The 14,101-nt window shown below is 34.3% G+C and overlaps 2 protein-coding genes across 3 annotated transcripts in view; both read left to right on the plus strand.

The window, feature by feature from the left end:
* Prp3 (pre-mRNA processing factor 3) overlaps nt 1-1,372 on the plus strand; it is a 13,844-nt gene extending 12,472 nt beyond the window's left edge. Inside the window, exons 15-16 of one of the 2 annotated variants that reach the window (XM_013318973.1) lie at nt 403-474; nt 844-1,372. In XM_013318973.1, the coding sequence (XP_013174427.1) occupies nt 403-474; nt 844-957 (186 nt within the window). In that variant the 3' untranslated portion in view covers nt 958-1,372. Of the gene's footprint in view, nt 1-341; nt 475-843 lie in introns of both variants that reach the window. The other variant, XM_013318972.1, reaches the window with a different exon arrangement.
* A 948-nt stretch (nt 1,373-2,320) lies between these two features.
* sgl (UDP-glucose 6-dehydrogenase sgl) lies at nt 2,321-13,511 on the plus strand. The gene is made up of 2 exons (XM_013319006.1): nt 2,321-4,091; nt 12,991-13,511. Exon 1 carries the CDS (start codon nt 2,642-2,644, stop codon nt 4,079-4,081), a length of 1,440 nt encoding a protein of 479 aa, XP_013174460.1. The 5' UTR covers nt 2,321-2,641; the 3' UTR covers nt 4,082-4,091; nt 12,991-13,511.
* The last annotated feature ends 590 nt before the right edge of the window (nt 13,512-14,101 follow it).

A 14,101-nucleotide genomic window follows, 5' to 3' on the forward strand; every position in this document is an offset into this window, starting at 1 on the left:
TGAGGTGGGGACGTATAGTTAGCTGATGATGAAGTAAAAACCTGACTAATTGACCATAATAATATGAATCCAATGACACCTTACTCGTCAAAATCGGTTTAATATAATAATAAAAACACTGAGTAACCATGGATTTCTGAGAGCAATATCTCAGTTTAAAACATATCGTTAACTCTTTTTTGTCAAAAATAACGACAATGATGACGATATGTTTTATACAGTGATTTTTCTATCAAACACCAACGGTCAATCATTTAAAAAGAACTAAAATATTCAAATTTCTGTATATTTTGCGTGGTCATAAACAATTTTTCAGTTTTTTTTTTATTTCTGTTAATCAGGCTGATGCTGCATCGTATTAAATGGGAGGAGGATATAGTGAAGGACGCGGAGGGTGCGGAGGTGCCCAACGCGTGTCATCTTGTGTGGGAGGGTGTCACCAAACATCGCGCATTTGGAGAAATCAAGTTTAAGGTGACCATAACTGTTTGTTTACCCTAATATTGACCAAATATCGCTTGAAAAACTTAATAACTTCCTATGTGTTTTATCAGACAAATATTATAAATGCGTATGTTTAGATGGATGGATGGATATTATTGAAATTTGGTATACATGTAGAACACATAGACGGAAGAACACATTGGCTACTAAAGTTTTTCTAATGCGCAGACGGAGTCGCGGGCGACAACTAGTGTTATGAATTTATGCCAAATTTCAACGAAATTTGTAAATCCATCATACATCTGAACATTCGCATTTATAATATTAGTAAGATAGTAATAAAAAGTACACTAAGGGTCTACCTTAGTGCAGAAATAAAAACTTAAACAAAATGTACAGGTGATGCCGACAGAGAAACAGGCGCGGGAACATTTCCAAAAGCACGGAGTGGAACATTACTGGGACCTGGCGTATAGTGGTGCGGTCCTCGGCACCGCGGTCGACCAACCCTAACTGACCTCCACGTACCACAATATGACTAGACAACGTGGGTCTAAATAAACTAGATTATACTACCAACCAATATTATTTGACCCCTGGAAATAACTACTAAGCAACGGGTGTCTAATTATACTAGATATTAGTTGGCCAGTTTTACTTGACCTTTGCCTGTAACTAGTTGTCTAGGAAACAGGAGTCTTGATTAATGTTCAACCATTTCTAGTAGACCTCCACAAATAAGTAATGAGGAGTCTAGGAGCTGCTATTTGAAAATGTCGGCTATTTTTTTGTGTTGATTTGAAGATTCCAATCAACAACTAGGCACATAATATTAAGGCTTCAAGCCTGTCTAGTATCCATATTAATAGAGGTCATTGGAGTTTAGATATACGTCAGTCAATATAGATATTTTAAGGAGTAAATTTTTGCAATGAATTTTGTGTTTTTTTTCTTTATAACCCTAAATATATATATATATACATATCTCCTACACGGGGTCTCCCCGGGTCAAGAAACTAGAAAGGTTATTACTAATATTAACAAGTTATAAAGACATTGCCAAATAAATAAGTAGAAGTAAGAAAATATAAAAGGCAAGAACGAGGGCGCACTCTTTGAAGATAAATGGCAAAAAAAATCATGCAATAAAGTTTATGTTTAAGTAATCCTTTGTTTATTTCTGAAAAGTCCGATGAATAATACAACCAATGAATATTCAAATAATTTGCGTTACTAAGAACGTCATCGGAAATTTGACAGATCAGTGTGGCCATTGCTTGGCTAAATTTTTCCAAGATTTTTTTTCAAAATTACTTGTTTCTCGAAAAATAACTAAAAGGGATATAAGAACCTAGTCATAATTAAAAAAACTATACAGGTTATAATTATAAACATGGTGAACATCAATATAATTACAAATTAAAAAAAAAGTTTTTACCATTAATTTCCCAATTAGTAATCTTGTAACACTATTAGTGATGTTATTAAAATTTTACTCGACAATTCAGTGATCGCTGTACAGAAATGACGACTATGATAGGAAAGAAATTGAAATATGTGGTGATAATAATAGAGAAGCCTTGTTCTTTAATTTACATATAAATTCTTGATATAACAATTTAAATCGAAAGAATAATAAAAATTTGAATCGCATTCTACAGGCTTTTCATAAAATTTGTATTTTACCTAAATTGTATACATAAGAATTTAATTCCAGTATTAAGTTCTTTAAATTGAACAAAAAGTGAAATTTTCATTACTTCAATAAATTACAATAGTTTATTGGTCATAATTTAATTTACTTTATTCAGCACGAATATTAACTACGCGTGGCACATCACTATTCCCAATCACGTAGCCAAATGTCAATGACATTTGAGGAAATGTTGAATGTTGCTTGCTGCTGCTGCTTGCATGTCGAGCGAGTTGAGTGGTCGCGGTGAAATAAAATGATCGTGTAGTTGCCAAGTCCGTTAATTGGCTCGAGGCACACGCACTCTGCGTTGGCCAACACACATCTCCGGAACGCGTCCCCTAACAAGTTATTTGTTTAAACATCCACTTAAAAAAACTCATCAGAGTGTTAACGGAATAGCGAAACAGCCTTCAAAAAGTACAGACGTGTGTACAAAAGTAATTTTAAATATTTAAACATTTTCTTTCCTGTTTAAACATAATTATAAATTAAACATTCGAGATGGTAATTGAGAAAATTTGCTGCCTCGGCGCTGGCTACGTGGGAGGACCGACGTGTAGTGTTATTGCTTTAAAATGCCCAAACATAAAAGTAACCGTTTGCGACAAGAGTACGGAACGTATTAACCAGTGGAACTCTGACAAACTACCGATCTACGAGCCTGGATTAGACGAAGTGGTCAAACAATGTCGAGGTAAAAACTTATTCTTTTCTACGGACATCGCGAAAAGTATTCAAGAAGCTGATTTAATCTTCATTTCGGTGAACACACCAACGAAAACCTTTGGTAATGGTAAAGGAAGAGCTGCAGATTTGAAGTACATTGAAGGTGCTGCCAGGATGATAGCCGATTTGGCTACAAGTAACAAAATTGTGGTAGAAAAAAGCACAGTACCTGTCAAGGCAGCAGAAATAATTATGAAAATACTCCGTGCTAACACTAAACCTGGAGTAGAGTATCAGATTTTGTCTAATCCTGAGTTTTTAGCTGAGGGCACAGCGATAGTAGACCTTGTGGAAGCAGATAGAGTACTAATCGGTGGGGAAGATACACCGGAAGGTCAAAAAGCTGTTCAAGAGCTGTGCTGGGTTTACGAACACTGGATTCCTGCTAAAAAGATCTTAACAACTAATACATGGAGTTCGGAACTATCTAAACTTGCTGCAAATGCTTTCCTTGCACAAAGAATATCTAGTATCAACTCTTTGTCTGCTGTCTGTGAAGCTACAGGTGCTGATGTGTCCGAGGTGGCTCGAGCTGTTGGTAGAGATTCACGTATCGGTCCTAAATTCTTAGAAGCCTCAATCGGTTTCGGTGGCAGTTGTTTCCAGAAAGATATATTGAATTTAATTTATCTCTGTGAATGTTTGAATCTACCTGAAGTGGCTGCATATTGGCAGCAAGTAGTCAGCTTAAATGACTACCAGAAGACAAGATTCACACGTAAAGTTATAGAATCATTATTCAACACAGTCACAGACAAGAAGATTGCTATCCTAGGTTTCTCTTTTAAGAAGAACACTGGTGATACTCGTGAATCACCAGCTATTTATGTATGTAAGACATTACTTGACGAAGGAGCAAAATTACATATTTATGACCCTAAAGTTGAGACTGATCAAATATACTATGAGTTAACAACACCTTATGTAACTAATGAGCCAGAGATTGTCCGTAAAAACATAGAAATACATAATACAGCATACTCTGCAGTTTCCGGAGCTCATGCATTAGTTCTTTGCACCGAATGGGATGAGTTTAAAGAGTTAGATTTTAAAAAGATTTATGAAGTGATGATGAAGCCGGCATACATCTTTGATGGACGGAAGATTTTAGATCATGAGCAGCTGATAAACATTGGATTCCATGTTCAGACAATTGGGAAGCGGTTGTCAAGGACTGGCAGCATCAGGGCGCAGGGAAGCCAGACATTGCCTTAGGAGTATATAAGTAAGTTTCTTATTTTAATACCTAAGTTAAATAAGCACAAATTTTTGAGACCATATTTTTTTTTTAATTCAATTTTTTTTTATTATTTTAAAAATAATCTTTTTTCTATACAACTTTGTATACATTAACACATCTTTAAAGATTTATGTTTTGTACAAAAGTTCATTTAAAAAATTGAACTCAGATTTTTTAAAGAAAATATATTACAGTAAATGTGGTTTAAAAAACACCTTTTTTAAACTTTTAATTATAGTAATATTATAAATGCGAATATTTGGATGTATGGATGTTTGTTAGAAGGCATATCCAGAATGGCTGAATGGATATAACTAAAATTTGACATAAATGTAGAACATAGTCTGGAAGAACACATAGGCTACTTTTTTTTTTTAATTGTGCACATACGGTGTCGGGGCCGATAGCCAGTTACTACTAAAAGTAGTTGTAAACGGCTTTTTTATGATTATATTCATAATTAACCACACCCTTATCACATAGTTACTTGATAAGAGCATGGAGGTTGTATGTTAGCATACATGATTAAATCATGAAATTATATGTTAAACAGTTTAGTATATAGTAGCTGTCGCTCGCGACTCCGTCCGCGCAAAAATAAAAAAGTCAATAAGTAGCGTATTTGTTCTTCCAGACTATGTTCTACATTTTTTTTTGTTTTTTTTAGGCGATTCGTTGCTCGTTTGCCCCCTTCTCCTATAAAAAAAAAAATGTTCTGCATCTATGACTTTCAGCAAGATCCGTTCAGCCGTTCCGTAGATACTATCAAACATCCATCCATCTATCCATTCTTCTTTTAAACATTCGCATTTATATTATTAGTAAGATATAACGCAATAGTCTTTGTATGTTTTAATTTGAAGTTGCGATAAAAATATGTATTACGAAATTGTCTAAAAAATGAGATGATTTTTTTTATTTTTCTTTTGCAAGCCTTAAATGCTACATATATGTTCATAACGTTGGTGTAAATTTAAAAATAAACATATAAATATTAACAAAATTAAAAAAAAAAAACATTTTTTTTGTTGTCAACGAAAACTAGAATTTTTAAGGGTTCTGTGCCTCGAAAGGAACTAACGGAACCCTTGTAGGATCACTTTTTTGTCTCCGTCTGTCTGTCTTTTATAATACATAGTTGGAAAAGACGCACAGAAAGAGAATTCCCTTCCTATGCGTCCCCTCCTTTACAAAAATCCACTGAGAAAAGAAGTAGAGAGAGATGGTAAGGTCGTAGTATTGAAGTTGTTCTTGCGGGCGTCTACTACGGTTATTTTTTTACTAAGCTAAAGAGTTAGTAACCTAAAGAGTTGCATTTATTGAGAAGAATTTTAGTCTCGATTTATTTATATAGGCATCTCAACTTCTTTAAAAGAAATGAAAGGGACGACAATAGCATTTTGTGCGAGTGCTTTGTAAAGGTATAGTTAAAAGGTTACGATGTCAAAGTTACACAAACGAAGTCTGGAGCGAAAGTGAATGTTGTGTAATGGACGGATTATGTTCACTTGCATCCAATGTTACTTAATACGTGAAATAACGAATACATTAGAAAATAATATTCCGCAAAATGTAGAGTACGTTAGTAGTCTGATTTTTTTTTAATGTTTTATTTCTTTTAAAGCTTATATTTTGGTAGAATTATAGTCCTATTTTTTGTGACGTTGCGTCTCTTATTAGATTTGAAAACGGCCTAACAAATACGGTTTTTTAACAATTTTTTTTTATTTACTTTTAAAATTCCATGCCGTCGATCTCGATTTATTTTTAATTTGTTATCTACATGTGGCCAGTACGTAGAAATCTCAGCTAGTTTTTGTTTTCTAAATCAACAATTCGCAATCGTAAGAGGTAATTTGAATTAAGAACAGTTTCAAATGCCGTTAGAATCTATTTGGAACGCAGATAGAATAAGGCGTTTTATAATAGAACTAATTTTGCATACACGTGTCCTTTCCTTTGTCATTTTGTTACAATTTTTTTTTAAATGGGCACCGGTCGCACAGCAAAGCGGTCGTTTGGTTTTTAAAAAGTTAGGTTTTTTTTCTCTCGTTTAGGCATAAACATGTTACGTTCTTTTAACGTTTCAAATTATTATTAAAGCGGAGACAAAATATAAAAGTGCGACATCCTGTACCTTCCAGTCAAGAAGCCCTTTTTCTCTTAATATTCAGTCCTATTATAGAATGTTACCTGAACCTGAATGCTTTTATATAATATTCTCTGCAGTGTCAAAATGCACATTAAAACAATCGGACTTTTTATTGTATTAATGTGGGAAAAAAAACATTTCCATAATTTCGTAACCCAATATTTCCTTAATTACAAAGCCATTTGCAATTATCACAGCACAATCTTACTCCTTACTAATTAAATGCGAATGTTTGGATGCATGGATGTTTGTTACAAGGTATCTCCAAGCGGCTGTATGGATCACGCTGAAATTTGTCAAAGAACTAGTTTATAGTGTGGAAGAACATATAGGCTAATTACATTTTTAATTTTTCGCGGAAAGAGTCGCGTGCGAGCTAGTATGCACTAATTAGTCCTATTTAGTCTAAATTAAAGCATTGGTATTATGTAGATAAGCCATTTGTCACGCCATTGTGTTTTTAATTCGTTACTAATCAAGTTCTTAGTATCCTCGGTTTATTTGACATGAGAGGAAAAGAGTTACATATGTAACAAGATTTAATAGATTTACCTCTTTCCTTTGTCTTTATATTAAACTCTTGCCTGACCTTATAGTTAAGTCATCTGTAACGAATATTCATCAAAGTCGTGTCTATCAGAGCATGACTGTACTATGTTATTGAGGTGTTAGGTATAGAGTTACCGTTGGTTTCTGAGACTAATATCTAATGATATGTTTTAACACGTTAGCTGCCATGTCGGACTATACGTCCGACAAGCTAATGTTTCAATATGGCCTTGTCGGACTATGTGTCCGACAAGCCATACTTCCATTCAACACCTCGCTGTGGCTTTTAATCGAATTGTTATATACAGCGTGACCCGCAAAGGCCCATTCAAATGGTTTTAGACAAAACAAAAATTTCTGTATAAATATATTTAATATTCATACCTGTTAAAAAAACCGTACATTTTAAACAGGGTTTTTGGTCTCAGAAACACACTCAGTTTAAAGGTCTATACAGCGATCATTTAAGTAACGATTAAACGACTCGTAATGTGGCATTTAAAGATGCCACCTTATGACTAACGTTGGACTTTGGGTTTTTACTCGTGCCATACAGTTAATGTTAACCACTCTTTACTATATGTATTGGCCGGAAATTGCTTCAAACACATGGCGATACAGTTTATGTGAAGGCCGGGAATAGATTACATCTCGCTACAGAGTAATTCAGACTATTTTAAATACTATTTAATACAAGCTATCGTGAACATTCGCGTGGAATTAAAATATATATATATATGTTTTTGACTGTTCTGAATATATGGCATATTTAGCAAGATACGTTCAGTCGTTCTGGAGAAATGTAAGGGACATTTAAAGATGTTAAAGTAAGGAAGGATGGTTTGTTGTGTTCCTAGATGTATGAATTCAATATACAGGATGTTTGGAAATGTTTAAATTTTTTTTTTCAAATGAGTTGTTTTAAAAGTACGTTTAATATTATAGCATCATCATCATCAACCTGCCCTTATCCCTATCGAGGGTCGGCACAGCATGTACTACTCCTCCATACATCTCTATCAGCCGTCATATCCGAGTCTACCCTTCTTACGCATATCCTCTTTCACACAGTCATTCCATACTTTTTTTGGTCTTCCTCTACCCTTGTAGCCATCCACATTCAATCTCAATATTATAGCATGAATTATATATTTTATTGTATTTTTTTAGTTAGTACATCTATTAAATTCCTATTATATTTAAATCCAATACCATAACGAGAAGGTCTTTGTTACTCAACATGTAATACGTGATGCCCTGTACATATTTAACTAATTCAATTAATCTGTGAATCGTGATGGACAGACAGACCCTGTGACGTCATACAATGAACTCATGTAAACGCGATTCGATCTTGAACATACGACCTTTTGATATAAATTCTAAGAAGGTTTTATGCAACTTTTTCGTAGTGTTAAAAGCTTTACCGTGAACACTGCAGATGGACTTGAAAACATGTTGCTATCTCTTTTAATCCAACGAGAAGGAAAGAGATAGCTATAGATTTCTATGTAAGTGCTTTTAGACGTTTTATTTCCGATAGATGCACATTCGTATTTCGGATTTATCCGCCAACTTACAAATTGTTTTCAACCAATAATATTATAAAAAATGTATTTAACATTGTATACCAAAGTCTAGTTCTATTGTAATTAAAAAAAAACTATTCAATTACAGAATAACGTAAATTTTTTCTGGTCGTGACAACCCTGATTATTTTATCGATATCGTCAGCCCTAATCATAGCACAACACTACATCCTTGACACGTTTCGTTTATTTGTTCAATCCAAATGGTAAGCGTCGAGGATATAATGCAATCTTGCCTCGCATCTAGACAAAGACTTTGACAAATATTTTACATGTAACTTGTAATTTAACACGTTAGCTGCCAGAATGATTTTTAGAAAAACGAAATTTTTTTTTTTTAAATATTGTCCAAAACCATTTGAAAACACCTAAAATATAGTAATACCTTAGTTACATTGCTCATATACTTGTTATTTATATATTAATGGAAGTATAGCTTGACAAGGCCTGATTGAAACATTAGCTTGTCGGACATATAGTCCGACATGGCAGCTAACGTGTTAAGACACGATTTAGCTAATTAAAAACCAATAAAAAAGGATTGATTTAAGTAGAAAGGCCGGATACCTTACATTCCACCGGCCACTCTCATTCGCGAAATGTAACAAACCTAACAAAGGCCAGATAACCCGTTACCGGACATGTTTTATTTTGGCCGGACAAGCAATGAAACAACCCATGTCCGGCTTTATCCGGACGCCTGGCAACACTACTCGTAAACATTACCCTTCCGAGTCGGATAAATAGAAAACTTAATTATTTTTAATTATTCAAACTTTCGTGAGACATTATAATAAACTGATACAAAAACGACTAAACACTCACGTATATTCGTCCGGTGGCACCGACTAGTTTCGCTCAAGCGACGGGCCGCGTCCGCGATACCAGTACCACTCATCCTGATGAATGGCCCCCGTTATGCTCGAAACTAGTCGGTGCCGCCACCGGATGAATATACGTGAGTTAGTGAGTTTAGCCGTTTTTTATATCAGTTTAATTATTTTAGTCTATTTCTCTATTTTTTGTCATATACGTGCTCTGAACTGTGTACATTTGATAAGATACGTTGCGAGAAATTTATCTAGAAATTAATTAATCTTGTCTATTGATATGGAACTTGTCTTTTTTCAGTTTTTTTCCAATTTATATATCTTCTTATAGAAATTAAGTCATAGATCAAATAATTGATAAAAAAATACAATGTGAAGTCGAATTAAATGGAAATGAGGAATTGACACACTAGTTGTCGCCCGCGATACCGTCCACGCGGAATTAAAAAATAATAGGCCTGTGTGTTCTTCCAGATGTTCTACAACTATGCCATCAGAGAGATCCATGCAGCAGATGTAATAAACATCCATCCATCCAAACATTCGCATTTATAATATTAATATTTACATGGCTGATAATTTCATTTACTGTCTTACACCTAATTTATCTTACTCCTTACTAATATTATAAATGCGAATGTTTGTAAGAGTGTATCTTCAGAACAGTTGCACGGATCTTGATAATATTTGTCATAGATGTAGAAAATAGTCTGGAAGAACACGTAGTATACTAATTTTTTTAATTTCGCCTGGACGTAATCGCGGGATACAGCTCGTTACATACTTACATAGATTATATATATATATATATATATATATATATATATATATATATATATATATATATATATATATATATATATATATATATATAATTTCTACTATCAGCATATACTAAACTTGTTTCCTTGAATAATTAGCGATTAAAAAAGTTGTTTTATAATTAAAATATTATCAAAACATAAAGTAAAAACTTGTTTTTGATAATTTCAATGTATTTTTCCGAATGTGTAATCGTAGTTAGTAATGGAACAATTCAAAAACATCTAAACTCTCTGTTTTTTATAAAGAACATGAAAGAGATGAGAATATGTTCTTGTTCAAGTTGACGACGACAAGAGCACTATCTTACTAATATTATAAATGCGAATGTATCTCTAGGACTTATTAACGGATTTTGATGAATTTTGGCACAGATGTAAAACATAGTCTGGAAGAACACGTACACTTTTTGAGAATTTTTTTTTTAATTCTGCGTGTACGGTGTCGCAGGCGACAGATAAGATGGTGGATGGTATATATACCACGTTTATTTTTTTATATTTTGTAATCTGTCGCGTACATTTATGTATATTTTTAAAATATATAATATTGTATCGTATCACAAGTACCAGTCGCTCGTCCCATTGACCTACTGTGTCTCTGATAGTGCACAGTTTCGTCAGTATCCCAACGACAAACCACATTTTCATGCTAATATTATAAATGCGAATGTTTAGATGTTTGTTAGATGTATCTTTAGAACGGCTGAATGTATCTTGGTGAAATTGGGTAGATGTAGAACATAGCATGGAACACATAGGATATTGATTAAGTATTTAATTCCGCGCGGACGAAATCGCAGGCGATAGATAGTATCATACTTATATTGAATACATATGTGTTCCAAAACCATAAGACAGATTTTAATTATTTGGGATTTTCTTTTTTTAAGAGGCTTGTGCTTCGGTAATTTAAAAAAAAAACTTTTTTCTTGCACAATGATTTATACAGAGGGCCTCGCACGATATATTGAACAGCGCCATTTGTACAATGCTATCGTAAAGTACGACTTATCTCGTACAATTTGACATATTTGTTTGACGAAGTTACGAAAATGTATATCTCGAATTCGTGATAGACCCTCATAACAGTGGTAGAGCCCGCTTTAACATCTTCGCATGCGATTCATGCCAAGATGTTAAAGCCCGGCTCGCCCGTTGAAATACCACGACCATACAGAAGATAGGAGTGAAGTGGAAGCAATTCCGCGTTTCGTCTAATGAGTGTGCGTCCCGGAGGCCTAATTTAGTCCTTACTCCCTTCCCACCCTTTATCTTATAAGGAAAAGATGTGAAGTGTAAGTGGACTTTCCGGATGAGAGGATGCATGAGAAGGGAAAATATTTTCTTTCTGTGCATCCCCTCTGTAGATTAAAGGTAGGCAATGCATATGCAATTGCGTATGTCTATGGGCAACGGTCACTTCGCTACTTCAGCGATTTCAGGTGACCGCTCGCTCGTTTGTCACCTTATGATATAAAAATGAATTTAACAAAAGTAAAAAGTAAATAACATTTCCTGTATGAATCAGTGCTATCTTCAAACAATCAAATAGATAATATAAAATATTTCGTTGTTCTTATCTATATCATTATTGTAAGTAAATACATATTATAAAAATAATCGTAAATAGATTATACGTTTATTGTTTTCCCGCCCTTTTATTGTCTGTACAAAATTTAATATATCTATTATAATATAGGATATAGGAGCGTCGGTGGCTCAGTGGTCAAGCACTTGACTTGCAATCTCCAGGTCCTGGGTTCGAATCCCGCCATGTACCAATGTGTTTTTCCATTTCTGATTTACATATGTACATTTATCCGACGTTCTTACGGTGAAGGAAAACATCGTGATGCAACCTGCACATATCTGAGAAGTAATTCAAAGATACGTGTGAAGTCAACCAACCCGCATTTGGCCAGCGTGGTTGACTATGGCCTAATCATCCTTAACTTAGGGTAGGATCCGAGCCCCTCGGTGGGGACGTATAGTGAGCTGATGATGATGATTATAATATAAATTATATATCCACAGATAGTTATATTACCCGGTGGGTAAAAGTCGAACTAAATTATCATACTGTCACAAAATACTTGCAGTTTTGCAGCTGTTTTTATGTTTTTTTTAATGCCTAGGGCGCTGGATACGGGGGTTCCAGCGCCTGAGGCTGAAGGTAGGCCCTACCCCATAGTGGGAGCTGCTTCGGCAGCTGACGCAGGCGAGGTCGCGGACGAAAGCGCAAGCGTGCCCGTGGCCTCGCCATGATGCGTAGGAGGAACAGAGGGGTTTAGTGGGTATGCTTCAAATCCGAAAGAGAATCCCACATAACTACCGCGTCCCCCCCGAGACGCGGAGTATGCATAAAGCATTCCCCTCTGAAAAAAAAACGTTTTTAATGCCTAACCTAATTCATAATCAACTGTTAGGAAGAAAATCCGACAATGTGCCGGTGTATCGCTACAATAGCCTTATGAAAATGTCAACGTTTATATCCCCTCACTTCATTCTGACAGTTGACTTGGTAACGAAAGCACGTCATTCTAATAATGTCTTAAACTACATACGGCTTGTCCGGGAATGACGGAGTACCACAAATTCCTTGTTCGAACATATGACGATTTTCCTTTTCTTTTTTTTTTGGGAAGGCGTGGTGGTTATGTTTGACTCTCTCTCGGGAGCCAACCAACTAAACTCCACTGGTTTCCTCGTTTCACTTTTCACCGGGGTATTTGTACACTAAGAAGTTTTCTCCTTCTTTACGCCTTCTCTTTGGATGACGGTTTAACCCAACTTAACTCTATTTAAATTTGCATGGTATAGGAGCTAGAGGCATCCAAAGTTTAAATTTACATGTTTTTTTTTTAATTTTTATCTATATTCCACATTAAAAAGAAATATTTAATTTACTTATTTACTAAGATATGTTTTCTTTAATTTCAGGTAAATAAGTTGGCGAAGAAACAGGAACAATTTAGTTGTAAGGATATAGAATGTTACTCAAATCCAGTGGTTGTCACAAGTAAGAAAAAGGACTCGATAAGTGATATTTAACAAAATATATACGTATGAAAATGTTGACAAACCCCGATCTGATTTTATCTTTTCCACACATTTTAAGAAATAATTAGATGGAAAAAAATCATAGTGGATTTATACGAAATAGATAAATGCCGCCATTGTGTTTTATACAGACAATAATTGTCAAAATAGGGCTGTTACTTAAGACCAGTTATTTTAAGCGGTGACGTGACGACGTTATAACTGCTATTTAGCAGTTATATGTTAAACCTACTGTTACAATTCCTATTTCATTTTTTTATTGAGTAAATGCCTAATGAATTATTTTTTTTTTTTACAAAATATCTGGGATTTTTTTACACCAATTTCAATCACTGCCTTTTATTAATGAGAACCTTTGACTCTTAAGAAAAAAAAAACAGTAATCAATCTTATTTTATTACTTTTTATTACAGATTAGTGTTGCTATATTTTTGCTTTTAAATATTTTTTTTATTATATTAAAATTGAATTATTTTATATATGAATAGATATTGCTTTGCTTTTGAAATCATATTTAAAATAAAGAGAAAGGAATTTATTGTATTGCAAATAAATTGTTTTGATGACATTTTAAAATAATAATCGTGTATTTTTATATTTACATATTTTAAGTAAGACGTAATTAGGGTTAATTTTGCTTGACCGGTCTTTCGCGGTAAAAACTTGCCACGGATGAATATTTGTACGATTTGACATTTATGTTTTTTTTTAATACCACGATAATTCATAAGCAGCCAGTATTAAAGGTTACTAATAATCGAAAATTACGCTTCTTCTTCTTCTTCTTGAGGTGCCTCTCCGACTAGCGAAGGTTAGCGATCAGTTCTCCATATTTTCCTTTGTCACTTTGGCACTCGCAACCCCTGTCCACTCTCGGATGTTGCGCAACCAGGACTTTTTTCTGCGACCAACACTCCTTTTATTGCGTAGTTAAAAGTTTCGAAATACAACGTAAAAATAATTGTGCCTTTTTATCGAATAGCTTCCGCCC

The sequence above is a fragment of the Papilio xuthus genome, unplaced genomic scaffold (genome assembly GCF_000836235.2).
Source record: "Papilio xuthus unplaced genomic scaffold, Pxut_1.1 DF826776.1, whole genome shotgun sequence".
NCBI classification, from domain to species: Eukaryota; Metazoa; Arthropoda; class Insecta; order Lepidoptera; family Papilionidae; genus Papilio; species Papilio xuthus.